The 17,053-nt window shown below is 42.7% G+C and overlaps 2 protein-coding genes across 2 annotated transcripts in view; one reads left to right on the top strand and one right to left on the bottom strand.

Annotated features, from left to right (window-relative positions):
• Positions 1-2,415: 2,415 nt before the first annotated feature.
• Positions 2,416-7,044, bottom strand: KCTD12 (potassium channel tetramerization domain containing 12). Its single transcript, XM_040539862.1, is given in 2 exon segments — positions 2,416-6,041; positions 6,044-7,044. Coding segments are annotated over 2 exon segments (1,005 nt in total). The 5' UTR covers positions 6,851-7,044; the 3' UTR covers positions 2,416-5,843.
• Positions 7,045-7,167: 123 nt separating this feature from the next.
• The window catches only part of ACOD1 (aconitate decarboxylase 1), a 34,712-nt gene continuing 24,826 nt past the window's right edge, over positions 7,168-17,053 (top strand). The window contains 3 exon segments of the mRNA XM_040539788.1: positions 7,168-7,777; positions 8,485-9,325; positions 15,727-15,818. Coding sequence (XP_040395722.1) covers positions 15,771-15,818 — 48 coding nt within the window. The 5' untranslated portion in view covers positions 7,168-7,777; positions 8,485-9,325; positions 15,727-15,770.

The following is a 17,053-nucleotide window of genomic DNA, read 5'->3' as shown; positions in this document are numbered from 1 at the left end:
TTTCCTTTATTTTTTCATTTCAAGCCACAGCCTGCTCCTCAATGAACTAACCAAGGTTGTGACTTTATCTCAAAATGACAAAGGAAAATAATAGATCAAATGCTCCTTATTAATGGCACTGTTTGTTTATCCCAGTCTAGACAGCCTGGTCTCCTTTTCCCTAGTTGAACTTCAGTGAGTTAACACTTACTTTAAAAACTCTTCTGAGCAAATTAATAAACTGCAGAAGGTTATCTGGAACTGTGCAACATCTGCATGCTGACACCACAAGACACGTTGGCTTTCTTACGTACTCCTGTGTGAACTTCCCTGTGTGAACAAACAAATGACAAGCAGGTCTATAGTGTTTTGTTTTTGTTTTTCATGTTTGCAAGATAAGTGCGAAGTGTGAATTTATTGTTTGGACTAAATAAAAATGCCTTGAACTCCTTGTGGTATCAAGAAATTTCCTGAAAACTTCATGAGGCTGCTACCACTATGTGTAAGGATTTCTTCTAGCTCTTACTTCCTTGCAAGGAAATAGATCTGTTAGGAACCTGACTCACTGTTGCTAACAGCTTTGATGGAGGTATAGAATATTCCATACTATGTGCTAAATAACTCTTAGAGCAAGAAATGTATAACAGAGCTCCAGTTTATTCCAGTTTGAACACAGTGGAGAGAGGAACAGGGAAGAAATGTGATAATATGACTGACAGTGGTTGCTGTCATGCTGCCTTTTTTCCAACAGACTTGCGATGGTGGCATTGGTACTTCAGCAATCATGAACAACAATTTTGTTTAGCAGCAGAGCCTTACAGCAAGTACAGTTCACTGTGAAGAGACAGCACACACAGCTCAGCTTTATGAAAAACAAAATTAGCAATCAGTTTCATAAAGCTCATGCTAGTGCTTTCTAAATAAATAAAGCGTTTCCGCTATTTTTTATTAACAAATACACTGAAGATATCCTATAATAAAAAACTGAGTCAAATGCGGCCTTTGGAAAATATTTTCTTGTGCATCACGATCATTTTCTGCTCGCCAAAAGGGCAGGAGTCCTGAAAGCTCCACGTTCATAACAGAAATCCTCTCCAGCAAAGGTACCAACAGATGGGTTTAAGACAGACAGCCAAGGCGGGCTGTTGTAACAAGACTCACAGCTGTCAGAGTTGCTCTTGGAAGCAATGCAGAAATTTGCAGGCTCGGAAAAAAAAAAAAAAAAAAAAAGAGTTTTAAGCCATTCTAGCACACCCATTCATTTGGTTGACTGGCCAGTGTTGCAAAAGTGAGCGTGGCCGCTTGCCTCCTCAATCTACAGGGACTTACTGCACTTGGACTACTGCATCCTCCTTTGACAAAAGATTTTATATAAACAGTGCCAAGTGTTAATTATAGTAATTTGTTGTTAGCCTTGTTTCCTAAGGAAATAAGGCTCATGCACTTGCATTGCTGTTTGGATGGACATCTGTCCTCCTTAGTAACTTCTGAGCTCATGGGCAATTTCAAACAAAATTGGAGGAAAACTCACAGATGTTATACTCTTACAAATGCCATGAATATTGCTGGTTGGGTAGAGGAGAAAAACTACAAAAAACCTTCGGTGTAGCAGAAGATGGCTCTGCCAGAGCATGCCATCTTTTGCCTAGTAGAAGTAAAATAAAGGGGACTCGGCTGATCAGAGTAATTGAAGTGGTAAAATAAAGGAAATGAGACCTACATCTGCAGAAAAGACAGTCAAAGTTTTGCTGCTTATGGAACAACCTCCCTTCTTGTATTATGGGATAACAAAACTCTCAAATACGATCAAGCCATCAAACAAAATGATTTGATCAACATGCCTTTGCATTATAACCATTCTACCCAAAAAAGATCTATTACATATACAGATGCTTTACACAAGTGGATTTTACAAGCATTTCATTAATAATCTCCTATGAATCCGACCACAGCACATCCCACTAGGTTTATAATAGTTCATAGGTCAGCCAATACAATCACCGTTCTGTTCCTTAACAGTTTCTACATGTATTTCTCTCAGATCTTTCTTTGGGTATTAATGGTTCTTTCATTATATGAATATTGTATCCAATTTCATTATTTTCTGGCTTCATTAAAAAAATAATAAAAATATTTGGTGCATTTCAGATTAAGCTATTTAGTCACTATGGTTTACTGAGGACTGATTTATTCTGAGTAGTACCACAAAAATTCTGTGACACTCTAAAGGAAATATGCAGTCTGAGCATTATACCTTTCTGTTTGTCATGCTACGGGTGTTACTAGAAATCCCTATTCTTTATTCAGTGTTTCTGTTTTATTTATCAGCTAGGAGCCTTTGCTGAAGTTATGAATATGAGACTGTGGAACACAATGCAAAGCTAACGACATCTTTAACAAGAGTAAAAAGGACAGCATAAATCACAACTGAGTTAATATTTAAAGAACAACAATTTAATTTGGTATGCATCAGTTTCCTAGGAGGATCTTTATTTTCAATGCTATACAGGAGAAAGTAAGAATGAGTAAGTGGTTTGTTATCTACATGTATAAAAATATAAACATCCTATCAAACATCTGCAAAGTCACCCTTCATGCTATGCATCAGTGAAAAAGACCTATGCCTTAACTTCCAATCAAAGAATGACTGCCTTTGTTTTTAATAGCACTTACAAATGCTACTGCATTTATCTGTAAGTATACGAACTGTGAACAACTGCTACATACCATATACAGGACCCCAGCAGTGTGCCTCTGGATTTTGTCCTTCCGCAGATTAACAGATTAGCAGAGTCATCTTGCTGATCCATTCTTTGAGCTCTCACTAGAGGGAACTATCCAAACTCAGTGACTTCGCGTGGGGCATTTTACCTCTTAAAAATTTGACTGAAATTACCGATTAACATTTAAGAAAATGTCTAGTCTTCTGTGGCATGTCATAAAAAGACTACTGTATTTATGGCACTATCATTTTAAACCAAGATCTTGATAACTCATAAGTAAATCAGGGGGCCCGTTGCCTAATACTAATCATGCTTAAGAGTTTTGAGCACGAACACAAATATTAAAAAAACATCAGTTCATGGTTTTATTATACCCACTTTTGCTTAAAAATATGAGAGTTTCTGGGTCATCTGCCAGCAAATGGGTAGGCATTCACTGATCAAAATACAGGCAATCTTTGTTTTAGAGATGCATTCAGACACCTAGAAGTTTAGTTATGATTCACATTCAAGCAAATATGCCATCAATTTCAGTTCTACAATTATGCTGATATTCATTTTCAGTTTTATCCTTAGAAACAGGAATAGGAATCCAATAAAACATTACCATATTATGTACATAGCGTAATATGCAAATGTTCAGCGAGATATATTATGAAATTTTGTAGCACTAAAATGATTAAAAAACTAAATGATTCGTGTAAAATGTTTATATACTGTATATATATATACACTAAATCACAAGTTCAATTTAAAACTGCCCCTATTCATAGCTTCTATGATGGATTTAGTAAGCTACAAGATTCTTAAAAAAAGAAAGCCATCTAGAGTGAATTTGAACACTTTACTGAAAACTGATTTTATACAAAATATTAAAAAACATACTTCGGAAGTACTTAACAGAAACTAGAAAAAGACAGTCATTATTCTTGAGAATGACATTTTAAAGACCTAGTAGTTGTGATCAATATCCTTTCACTTGTGGTATAAATAAGTTATGCACAAAGAAATCATCTCAGAGTAAGGCATAGGACAAACAGGTTTCATTCTGTCTTCAGGTGTATTGGCCTCTCACTCTATCTTATTGCTCATCTAACATGACAGGTTACACATCTCTGTCCTTTTAAAAATACCCCATTATACATCTATCTACAACTGGACAACATTCAGAGCTTTCATATGTGCATCATCACTTTAATCACACTGATAAACAATCTTGCTAACATAAAAAAAAAACATGGCTATGCAAATTATTTTCAGTTTTACGCAATTGTACATGTACTTAGTGAAAGACCAAGTGGTGAACACAAACACTAAGCACTGAAACTCAATGCATACGTAGCTACAGCTCTTTTCAGAGAAATTAAGCTTTTAAAAATAAAAATCTACAATGAAATTCTTTGGTTAGATACAAATGCTAGCAGTATTTCTAAATTTGGGGTTAGAACAATCTGTTATTCAACAGTTTTAAAAATGCAACTTCAACCATTAATATGCTAAATTCTTCAATACTCAGGATATATTTACGATACTTTTCTGTTACTATCTCAAATGGACAACACAGGTTTCAAAATCAAGTTCAGGTTTTAAAGTGCTTTTGTACTCAAATCTTCAGGAATTTATTGGAAAGCACTGCTTCATTTTCCATACTGTAAAAACCACTACTCAGATTATATGTTCCAAAGCAAGCTACAGCTGCCTTCTCCAAGAAAGAAAGACTGTTAGATAACATGAACACAGCTTTAAAGGGGTAATTTCCCCTGAAGAAAGGTGGCATTGTTCTTGTTTTCATAAGGATGGGGCTTAATGCTTTCTAAGAATGACTGTGTCTAGGAAGAGGTACTGAACTCTCAGCAGTGTCACTTTCCCAATAATACTGCCATGAAAAACAAGAAATTGTTTCTTAAAAAAAAGTTGCTTCAGCATCGATTCTGTTGGCTTCAAAATTTTACAGCACTAAAATGACAAAACAAAGTAATAAGCAGGGTGTTCTTGATTACAATTATAATGTACATCTGCTTCAATTCAATATACGTGATTTCACCTTCACGGGACGAAGGCCCTACTTTCACAATAGCAAGCCTGGCTGTTATCTCACCCATCATTTTGAGGGTGTTTAAGGAAATATGCATTGAATTTTCGATGCATATTGCAGACAGTGACTTCAAGAGAATCATAAGGACTTCACACCACCCATGAAAGTTAAAATGTACAAGCATTTTAGGTTTTCAAAGAGTTGTCACTTGACCTTTAGTGGGCACAAATGTGTCTCTGAGGACACTTTACAGTTCAAGTGGTTCATTATCCAGGGAATCAGTCCTTTCATATCAGCCTCACGCACGTGCTATGCAGGCCATGGCCCAGTTTAACAGCCTGGAAAGTTCAAAGGTTTAGGCAGAAGAGAGGGTATGGATATGGATGCAACTGGTCACAAAGGGTCACACACGCACTTCCTGCAAAATTATTCATCTCTACAGGTTAAATGCGAGCTGCTGGACCAAGCCTTCACAAACAGGTATCACTTTCAGTCATTCACAGGTTGGCATCGCTTTTGGGAGGGGAAATAATATGCACCACTGCAAATCTGCCCAACAAGGCAGAACCTCAGTGGGAGTATGGGGATGAGAAAAGACAACTATTTGTTGTGCCACCTTCAACAGAAGTCACTGAAAAGCAACTGGAAAAAAATAAGTTCCTTGGCCCCTAAACGACTGTTTGTTTTTTTTAATATCCCACCCTGGCAAGGCTACTACCCACCACCTCCCTTGTGCAAGGAGAGGCAGGAGCTGTGCACACACACACACACCTTCCTGGGATGGGTGTTTGTCTACCATTGCTCTCCCTCCTTGCTACCACAGCTACTGGGGGCTGTGAGGGGGGAAACAGCGGTGCGAGAAGGGAGAGGGCTGCCGGGCTGCGACATGGCGGCCAAGACGCCACAACATGGCGGCCCAGGCGGGACACGAGATGGTGGCCAAAGCGGGACGTGACATGGCAGCCCCGACGGGACGCAACATGGTGGCACCCCACCCCCGGGGCTCTCAGGAGGTGCGTGCAGGAGCAGGGGGCTGCAGGGGCTGGGGGCGAGAAGGGCGAGGGGGCCGCATCCCGCCTGCAGGTCCTCCTTGTGCCGGGCGGGGCTCAGTCCCGGCAGAAGACGTACTCGGTGTAGCTGGTCCAGATCTTGTCGTCGGCGGGGCCGCCCTGCTCGGGGGCGAAGGCGCAGGTGCCGGTGGAAGAGCAGGCGGCCATGCGGAAGCCTGCCTCGGAGAGGCGGTCGAAGGCTTGCTCGAGAAAGTTGAACTTGAGGTAGTAGCGGGCGGTGTAGCGCTCGGGGGGGGGCGGTCGGGGTCGCGGCTCTCGTTGAGCGTCTCGCCGAAGACCTCCTTGGCCAGCGCCGTCTTGCCGCACACGGTGATCCGCGCCACCCGGCGGAACTTGGCGTCGGCCTGCGCCTCCCTGCCGATGGTGTAGGAGCCGCGGTAGCCGATGGTGATGTACCCGGAGCGCCGCCCGGCCGCCCCGTCCAGCGACTGCGAGGGCGTCAGCAGCGGCCCGCCCGAGGGGCTGCGGCTGGCGGTGGGCGACGGCGCGGACGCCCCGACGGCGGTGCCTCCGCCGCCCCCTCCGTCGGCCGGCTCGGCCTCCAGGTAGCCGAGCAGCGCCGGCGGCGGCTCGTCGGCGCACAGCGAGCCGTCGCGGTGCAGGGCGGCGGGGCGGGCGGCGGCGGCGGCCCGTGCCTGCGCCAGTCGGCGCGCCAGGTCGGGCAGCTGGAAGTACTCGGCCTCCCGCTGCAGGCGGCTGCGCTCGGGGAAGTGCTCGGGCAGCACCAGCTGCAGGTCCCGCAGGTAGTCCAGGATGTAGCGGAAGAGGAAGCCGTCGCGGTCGAGGAAGAAGCGGCCCTTGCTGTCCCGGGGCAGCTCGCTGGGCTGCTGCTGCGAGAACATGCGCCAGAGCAGCGAGTCGCGCACCGACACCACGGTGCAGCGCCGCGTCACGTACACCTGCCCGCCCACGTTCAGCTCCACGATCTCTGGGAAGGACGACCAGCCGCCCGGACCGCCCGCCGCCGCCGCCGCCCCGCTCCCCGCCGCCGGCGAGACGCCGCCGCCGTTGGGCAGCCCGCGGGCGCTGTCCGCCAGGGCCATGCCGGAGGAGCCCGCCGCCGGCGGGGAGCCTCCGCCGCCGCCGCTCCTCCTCCTCCTCCTCTTCCTCCTCCTCCTCCTGCCGCCGCCGGAGCCTCCCGCCCCGTCGGTGCCTGGAGCCGGGCGGCCGCCGCGCTCCGCTCAGGGGCCGAGGAACCGCCTCCGTCGGGCTGCGAGCGGCGAGCCCCGGCGGCGGGGCCGCGTTTATGTAGCGGGAGGCGGGGGAGGCTGGCGGGGGGCAGAGCCGAGCGCGGGGAGGGGACGGAGACGGCGACGGGGACGGACGGGGGACCCTGCGTCAGCCCCGTCCCCCCGCCCCGTCCTGCCTCCCTGTCCGGCGTGGGGCAGCGGCTGCCCCGCGGACCCTTTTACTTCACGCAGGAGGGAAAACATCCCCGGTCTTGCCGTCCTCAGTCGTTTACGCCGAAGTGTAGGAGCCGTGGGAGCTGCTGCAGCATCTCCCGTTAGGTGGCACCGGCATCGGGGCTCGGCTCCGGCGGAGCGAGGCAAGGCACCGGTGGTGGGAGAGACCCCCGAGAGGATGGGGTGTCCGCCGGCCACATGTCGAGCAGCGGTTTGTCGTGAGAGCATGGCTCCTCGTGTGTGTGTGGTTATGTATGTAGCTGGGTGCCCTTACAGCTGGGATTTAATTTGGATTAACTAGGTACCTCAGGATCTGCGTGAAACATAAGCAGCTATTTAAAATGCGTTGGCAGAGAGCATTTAACTTATGGTTCGGGCTTTTGCACGAATTTCATCTACCTTTCCGTGTTTCTCTACAAGCAACTGCAAAGAGCTGCTGCTTTGGTGCACTCAGTTGCTCTCCTTTGGGAGTTTAAGTGTGCTTTCTTCCTCAAGAGAACAGCTGAAAGGACAAGGAGGTCTGAGGAGTGTGAAGGCAGCAGGCAGTGCTTTCCTTTCCTTTCACAGGTGAGAAAGAAGCCGTCTCTGCCCTGTCCTACTGTAAATATCGTAATGCATTGGTCCACGAACTAGAAATCAGGAGATGCAGAGACAGGGTTAAAAGTGCTTCAAATACTGAGAAATGTGTGTGGAAGGAAAGGCAAAATAGTTCTCAAGAAGCAAGCTAAATTTGCCCAAGAGAAGAAGAGGAAGAAGAGAGGGAGTTGAGAAATAAAAGTTTTGAAAAGGGAATAGATGACAAAAAAAGAACAATGTGTTGCGAGAGAGCTGACAGAGGTATTGTGGTCTAAGGAAGGATGTGCACTTGGGGCACCGGACACTCGGAAGTTACAGGAGATTAATCTGAATAAACCTAAGAATAAGGTACCAGAGATGTGGAATGTTGCTTTTTCCATGTGGAAAAGCAGGCTGCCAGGACTTTGACCATCATGTATTTTCATCTGTGGGAGCAAAATGGCAAATTAAGTTAATCTGATATTTTGCTGACATTTTATAACAAGCGACTTGTTTCCATCTCTCTCTTCTTTATTTTGAGAGGAGTAGGAGAGAGGTTAGAATCGTAGTTTTGGAAGATCAGAAAAAAAATAAAAAGGCTGAATGCACTTGATTTGCTACCCGTTTAAAGATACACGTTTGTCACTAGATAAAAAGGGAAAATAACATGACTTAACTGCTAGCACACAGGGGATCTTTGTTTTGTTTCCTTATTTTAGGGACAATTCACCAGACTAAAAGCACTTGAAAACTGCACATTGTGTTTTGCTGGTAACAGCTTCATGGAGTTACTTTTGCCTCTCAGTTTCTTAATCTGGTGTGTTCCTCCCCACATCACCCTGCTCCCGGCCATACTTAGCAAGAAGCCACTTCAAGAGCCTCCCACAGGTTTGTATTTTAAACTCAGCTTCCCTCGTGTGGGCTCTCTATTGAGAGCACTGTGATTAAACTGTGCACCCAGAAGATGAGATCATATAATACTCGTGAGGGCAATTATTCAGAGCAGAATTTGCAGTGGAAGATTTTGTATGTACCAGCAGGCAAGTCTTACAGATGCTTCTGTATAAATGGGATGTTTAATTCATCTGTTAATTAAACTTAATTTCCCTGTTACCAAGTGAGTGTTAACGTAGGCTAACAAAAACACAGCAGTAACATATGCATTAAACTTGAACTTTTTATTTGACCCGAGCTATTTGTTAGATCTGAGAGCAGACTTTAAGACCTGAGCTTAATGAATCTTCCCGCTCATGTTTTCAGAAGTTTTACAAATGAAAAAAGATACGCTATTCCTTCTGACATCAGTTCTCCAGAGCTTTACCTCCACTTGCCTGTCGGCTAGTGGGAGGCCAGAAGAGAGGACCCATGGTGCTCCCGTGTGGCACCTTATGATTTCCAAAGCCATGCACATTGTAGGGGTCGTGGGACACAGCTGCAACAAGCACCTTGCCTGGGCCACCGTCCCAGGTCTTCCTATAGGGACACAAGCTGATCCACCCCACTGCAGCATGCTGTGCTCCGAAGTGCAAGCTGCCCCCTGACTCGCCTTCCCAGAGAAAGGTACTGTTCATGAATCTTGTTCACCAGTCCTGGGCAAAGACCCAACTTGCAGTTTGTCACTGAGATAGCTATCATTTTCTGGGCTTAAAAATATGCACAGCACTGAAATATTTGGTTTGAAGCAACCTCTCTTCACAAAAATTATCTTCTCTGGGCATCTTGCTGCAGCTTTATGCAAGCAAGATTATGCCTGGCTGCGTGGATGTGGTTATTGAAATTTATGTCTTTAACATTTTTTTCAGAAGTTTCATTAAATACTCAACTATTTTTTTCCTCCATTTCCCATCCCTTTGTATTTGGCTACATTTATCGCCAATGAGGATAATTGGACTTCATCCAGGGGTACTAAATGGATAAATGCAACTATTTTCATATATGTGTCAGTCAGCGGTTGCATAACACAGCCATAATCTCAATGTTTTATTCTTATTTTGTGTGGGATACGCAGTGAAATATTAGTATGTGTAACATTCAAGGATGCCACGAATGACGTGGTAGGCATACATCCCCCGTAAAGAGAGTTAAATATGATCTAGTAGACAGGCTAGGCTTTATGACGATAAATGTGCTGTTGAATTTCTTTAACTGTGCGGTACCAAGGCATTTCTGAGCATTAGCTGCTTCAGGTAAGACGGTCATATTTCAGTGTTTGCTGTTAGCTGTCTACTGGGACTAGCTGTGTTGGATGCATGCTGTTTTAATCTGATAGGATCCAGCAACTTTTCTTCCTTTAGTATTTTGAGTTTTCACTGTGTTGTGAGTTTTTGGGGTGGGGGGTAGGTGCATTTGTTGTGTCAATGTTTAGAAGGATGTTTCCATCACGATTCCCAGTAACGCTAGCATGGGATGAAGAACGAGCCTGTTTTTTCTTTGCATTTTGGGTAGTGCATCCATGGGGGGTAATCTGGTGCAGATTTACTCAAGCAGGACAATTTCCTTCACAAACAGTAGAGGAAGGGTAACACCTAGTGGGAGTAAACCCACATTGCAATTAACAAATGTAAAAGGCTCCAAAGTATTGCCAGCACGACCCAAAATACGTATTAAAGAAATGCCTTTTTAGTCACAAAAAGTAGAAGTAAACTATGATATTACTATATTCAGCTTTTTCCTATGAATCTTTGCAAAGCAAGAACACATCCCTATTCTGAACTATAAGTGGTGGTTAGTATTTATTATTTCTCCAAGTCTGTGTTATGTGAAATGGTATTACTTTGTTTAGAAAATGTCTGTTTAGACGAGATTAAATTGTTTTACAGTTTAATACTGCATTTAGTAAATTATTCAGCGTCCTGCATAAAAACAGCAAAAGAGCTTATTGACTTAAGCTGAACTAGATGCTCAACTATGCTCATTAAAGCTTCATAATCTTGCTTAGAGGATGCAAGAAAAATAATGTGTTAGTTCCACAGCAGAGTTTATTGTCTAAGAGATGGGAACACTTCACATATTTGGGACTTAGATGCTCTCTCAGTGCATGCAGTTCATTGACAGTCAATGGATGGCTGTGAGGTGAGTCCTTTCCTGTTTCTGAATCGTTGCTCAGGGTTAAATTGTCAGGCTCTGCGTTATATTCCAGTGATACCAAGTAATGTTGCCAAAAAAACTTGAATTGTGTGTTATTCCACGCAAAGACAGAAGAATTCTCCTTCAAAACAGAGTGTTCTGTGCAAACTCAGTCTCATGTGCTATTTATAGCTGGACAGCACAAATACACAAATCCATAGATTTACATATTTCTTGGTAATTGTAATGAAAGCTATCTATGAAGTTGTATCTGATAATATCTGTTGATAAAGATTACTGTGCCTGTGTGTTTGCATATATGATTGAATATGTTTAGCTGGAACTGCATGTTCTGGGAGGTCCAGCTGCTATGAAAATACACGTGTTCAGGCACGAATGAAACTGAAGCAAGAATCATAAAATAATGCGGGTTGGAAGAGAATTTCAGTGCTGAAGCAATGAGCTCCTGCCAGTGTGATACAGCCATTGCTCTGAAGAATTTTGTGAGGGCAATCCTCTTCAGAACCTGGGGGAGAGGGAGGGAGGGAGGGAGGGAGGGAGGGAGGACAGACAGCCATCAAGTCCATATTCTGTGCCCTTGGCTGATACAGAGCTACTACCAACTGTAGCTGAGAAACATAATCAAGTCAGCAATTAGTGAAGTTCAAAGCCATACTAATTTTCTTCAAGCACCCTTTCCAAAATATGAATTTTCAATGTCATGATGACATGCAGGTTGTTTCTGCCTCAGTAAAGAAGAGCATCAAAGAGGACATCTTCTGCACAAATCTTGAGCATCACTGAATTTGTAGGACACAAGAAATGAGGCTGTGGACCTTTCACCAAATGGGGAAGTATCCCCAACTTCCTCTTTCCAGATGATATCAAGGAAAATGTGATGATTGAGTTCCTGTTTCCCTGCTTTAGTTATCAGAAAGTTACAGCTCTGTCAGATACCAAAAAAAGCAGAGGACAGTTATGTCATTTTATAATATGTAGTGGTGTAATATTTTACATGCACAGCATGCGGTTTTTCTCCTGTGCTAAATTATTCATCATCCCTATGGAGTGGTTTTAAGCCGGTGTTCTTTCTGTGAGCCTTGGCTCTAAGAGATTAATTTTCCATATCGCTGTGAAATGTTTCATTCACATGTTCAAATCTTCCCTTGGCAATTTTTCTTTCTGTGAATAAATAGCATTCTGACCCAGCTTCTACCTCAGTAATGACAGAAAGACGATCAGACCTTTGCAAACACAAGTAGAAGCTACATCGATCTTCTACATCAACCATCAGCATGGGTCAACAGCCTTACGCTGTGTCCTAGATTTTGACCGTATGAGGATTCAATAAAGGAGTTTCTCCTAATATGGAAAATGTAACTCATTATCTATTTTTAACACAGCTAATTAGGATATCAAAATCAACCTCTACTCCCACTTATTATCAGCCTGCATTCCTCTAGAGTCTGTCAGGCTTCAGACTAGTTTTTAGTGTGAAAAAGCAAATTTTTTTGTTATGAGTACCACTTCCTCTCATTGTGAGAGGTAAGTGTATGAGATGTAAGGGTACTGGCAGTGCTTCTCAGTACTGAAGGCCACGGGGTAAGAAGTGAAGGCAAGTATCAAGGATCAGGAAAGGCTGAGAGTGGTCCAAAGCCAGAAGTCAAACCTTGGAAGGAAGCTCAAAACAAAAGATAAGAGCGTTGGTTTGCAAAGGAGCAAGTTAAGAATTGCCCCTAAGTCTGTTCCTTTGAGAAGCTAGTCACAAGGGTGGTGTCACTCGGGGGCGTGAAGTCTATCCAAGAGAAAATACTTTTTAATGTAATTTTCAAAGGTTACAGGTCTTTCTTAAATCCTTTTCTTAGTTCTGAAACTTTTTTTTTTAACAGAAAATTTCAAAATGTATTGATTAATCTTTCCTACAGAGTGATTCTTCAAAGATAAAGTAGTTAATAATAAAGACATTGGTGACAATGTGTTTCAAATTCGATCTGTTCACTTTAGCTGTGATTTTAGCTGTGATTTAGCTGTGGGTTATACTATGCAGTAACATAGCACTTTTCAAAGTCATATTTCTGGTCAGTGAATGATAATTAATTTGTTTGCTTTGGCTTTCTGTCACTGTACCAATGTAAGCTGTGCTTAACCATTATTAACTGTTTAATTTAGATTAAAATAAATTAAATGATATAGTTCGCTTTAACAGACTCAGCAGTTTGACATTTGCTTTGTTCTCTTGCATCTTTTCTATTGAAATTGATGTAAAATTCCTATTATGTTTAATAGAGAAATACCACGGTCCTTACCAGGGGATGCTTACGTATCCATTAAAATACAGATGGGAAGAAAGCCCTTAGGTGTGAGCCCACAGGCAGTCACTTTAGTATAAATAAGTTGGCAACTGATTTTTGACAGGACTACCTAAAAAAATGTTTGCACTATTTATTTTTTTTTACCTAACTTTTGATTGCAGAATTGAGTGTACTGATGTCAAACCCTGCTTGTTTTACAGCGCACCTAAACTAATGAGCAATATTAAACTGGGAAGGAGTGAATGGTTTGACAAAGATTATTTAGTATCACACAGTTCCCTGCTTGCTAATGTACCCTCAGGTTATCAGTCCTGAAGGGATGCTTTGGGTATGGCAGAGGTGGGCCCAGCTTTCTCCTGGGCTTCATGAGTATCTGTCCACCAGACTTCATCTCCTCTGACACAGACCGAGATGCAGTTAATGAGGTCTCATTAAAGCCTCAGTGTTCACCTTCCCACCTGGGAGATGAAAAACAGAATGTATTTGCACACACAAAAAAGACACTGTACTGTTAGGATGCCCAAACTAGTTTCTGATACTTTGGCCTCAGAGTGTAGGCCCCGCTGCATGGTATGCAGCTCCACCAGTTTTTTGGCTGCTCCAAACATCCTGGAAGACATCCATTGGTCAGGATCTCACTGAAGTACCCATCACTCATGGCCATAACAATGGTTCATGCCAGTGGGGACATCTGTGAGTGAAAGGCTGTCAGTAGATGTGCTTAGCTCCTGCAGGCAGTGCATCTCAGCTGCACAGCCATGGCCCAAAGGAGGTGCTAGACCTCCTGCTTGCTGACACCCTCCCTGACCCACCACAATAAACTAACATGTCATAGCAAATACATTTCTATTTGCGCGCTTGGCAGGGAAAATGATGTGCTGCCTAACTGCTGAAAATCTCTGCCTAGCAAGTGAAATAGCAGGTCAGGCTCTGCTAGCACCAAAGCTGAGTTTGGCAGAGCATTTCATTCACGAAGTGCCAGCCCTCATCCTCTGCAGTGTTTCTCAACTTGCATTCCTACCTCCTTATCCACTGCAGAACCCAACTTGAGTTTTGGCTTGGACTGAGTTCTATTTTTTCAAGCCAAGCTCGAAGAAACTTGGAATCAACTTTGTCAGGCATAGCTGATGGTTCCCCAGCTTCCCGATGTGCCGTGCTAATGAGGTGTTATTGCACAAAGTAATGAAAAGCAGCTGTTTCCTACCTGTAAATTTAAACTGAGAGTTGCTGCCGTTCATCTGGAAGTAAGATTGACATGGCTGTCTTCCTTCCCAAGGAAGTTTACTGCATGTATTTTGCTCTTTAGCTGGAGAGGCCAAAATGGGATTAAATTACTGTGTCTAGAAAATTCTGAACGTGCTTTCCTGTTCCAAGTTTACATGAAGGAATTAGCACTCTGCTTACTATTTCCTGTAAGATATTATCTGTGTACAATATCTGGGATTTTCAGTCGTGTACGTAAATAAAAGTAATACATTATTTCTTAAAATGAACATACCAACAGAGTAAATGTCTGAGAGGTGCTCAGGATGTTCAGAAATATATGGAATGAAGAGTGAAAGTGTTCAGATTTAATGAAGTTTTAATGAAGCAAGCATCTGAATTCTCAAACAAGTCACAGCCACTTAACTGCAGTGGTCTGCAGACTCTTTAAGCCCTCAAGAATATAGGAATTAGATTTTTAAGAAGTGCTCCTCTCTTTGTATACCTGCAAGCTGTTGACAAAATAAAGATTGCTCTGGCTTATGAATACAAATCAGGGGGATCAGGTAGCTAAACAGAGGAATTATCTTTCCCATCTCTGCAGCAAGACAACTGCAGGAGTATATGCCATAAACTTTTGCTATCTTGTAAAGATCTATACCCATGCAAAGGGACCTGTTTGTTTTCACTTTGTAATTGTTCATGTGTGTTGCATATGCGTGTCTTTTGCCAAAGTGCCATCCTCAAAAAACGTAATGCTTTCTTTGTTTTTAACCATATGCCACAAATCTATGTTGTGTTAGAACCAATTCCCCTAAATAATTCCCTTTCAAAAAAACAAGCAAAAACAATCTGTTTATCTCAGGGAGGTTAAATCACATAGAAAGAGATTGTGATTATAGGTTGGATCTTGGTGAAGGGGAAGCTTATCTGAGAGGCAGAAGATAAGCATAAAACCTGCAGTCCAAGTGGCAAAAAAGCTTCTGGAATAAGAAAAGATCTCTTTGTAAGTCAAGACTGTCTGTGACTGGCAGTCCAAAAAAAAAAAAAAAAAGAATAAATTGCCAAGCATAAGCATGGAGGAAAAAGAGAAGGGAAAAAAATTGAATATATAGCTAAGAAAAAGCAAAATATGTACAAAGGGGAGTGATAGCAATTCTTTCTGGATTTTACGAGCCTTCAGTTGCATATTTTGAATGTTATAGTAGTTGCAGTTATAGAGTTAAGGTAGTTAGATAGCCATGTCTTTAGAATTGTGTGTAGGTGATAAATGTGGTTATTCAGACCTGTTCGATAATGGCGTTATTTTAAAGAGTAAAATATTCATCAGTAATGTATGCATGTGATTTCTCTTCCTGATCTCTCAGTCTCTGTCCTCAGGTCAAGGCTGATGTGGCTGTCCCCTTGACTTCTAATGGAAAGAGATGACGTTTGGGTCACTGCCTTTTGACAACAGTAGATTTACTAGTAAGGTATGTTCTGTGTACTTAGTCCAAGTATTGTACCTTCTTGCTTTCACTATGATGGTGCAGGTTTTTTCCATCAGCTAGAGTGAATATATTCCATGCACCTGTTTGTTTGGTTTTGTGTGTGTTTTTTGTTTGTTTGTTTGTTTGGGTTTGGTTGTTGTTGTTGTTGTTGTTTTGTCACTGATCAAAAATTGTTTTGATACTGTGCTTTCTTCATGAAGAAAAAATTGGTTTACTAATCTCAGCCAGATATCATCAGTAAGCTTACCGAGCACTTAGACCTTACAGATCACAGATCACGTCACCTTGAGTTAACAACCGGCTTGTTCCATTCACTTGTTCTGTATCTTATTTTGGGTTTTCTTGTAGGATTTAAACATCTTCTCTTCTATATAACATTCAGACTACCTGGGGCACAAACACTAGGTTCTGTAAGAAGCTTTGCCACTGTGTAGAAATTCTTGGTTCAAGAGGCAAAGCTAATTGGAGGTCTTAGTCACACAATTTCCACTTACTTTAATTGGAGCTGTTAGGCCAAAACTTTCCCATACTTTTGACTAACTCAACCTTTGTTATTATGTAAATCATAAATCCATCCATATGTCTTCTGGCAAATTGGTGCAGAGGAAGCGCAGCTAATTTAATTTGTTAATCCCCACCCTTAAAGCACAAACATCTATCACCTGAGCTGGTTAGGCAGCTGTTAGTTTTGTGCTCTTTCAAGCTGCTGTGTTTGAAAAACTGACAATATATTGGTAAGTGAAGTCTAGATATGTTTTGTCTGCTAACACTGCTTGAATAGACAAATATGTACAAATTTACCCCATATAATTTTCTCTTAACATAAACTTTCTATGCTTGTAAAGTTAGAATTTCATAGCAGCCTATTACCCATCTTACATTTAGATTTCTTGATTTTTCTGTCATGTTTTACATAGTCTGAGAGCATCAAGTGTTTAATGTTCTAATTTGCATTAAGATTCACAGTAATTTTCTTTAGAAAGGACTGAGTATATTCACAGTGCTTTGGCATGGCAAGCCTCCTGGCTCGGTGCGTCCAGACCAGGATGCGGTCAGAGATGTTTCTGCCAGGACATACCAGGCACCAGGCTGCCCAGGTGGCAATGCTATTGAGTCACTGTCTCACGGCTGAGAATTGTGTCTGTCTGCTGAAATACTCCTCTGCTCCACTCTTGTTCGAACCACCAGCAGGGTGGTATATAGTATATAAACGGGAC

Source organism: Cygnus olor, chromosome 1, assembly GCF_009769625.2.
Source record: "Cygnus olor isolate bCygOlo1 chromosome 1, bCygOlo1.pri.v2, whole genome shotgun sequence".
Lineage (NCBI taxonomy): Eukaryota > Metazoa > Chordata > Aves > Anseriformes > Anatidae > Cygnus > Cygnus olor.
This window is presented reverse-complemented; position numbering and strand designations above follow the sequence as displayed.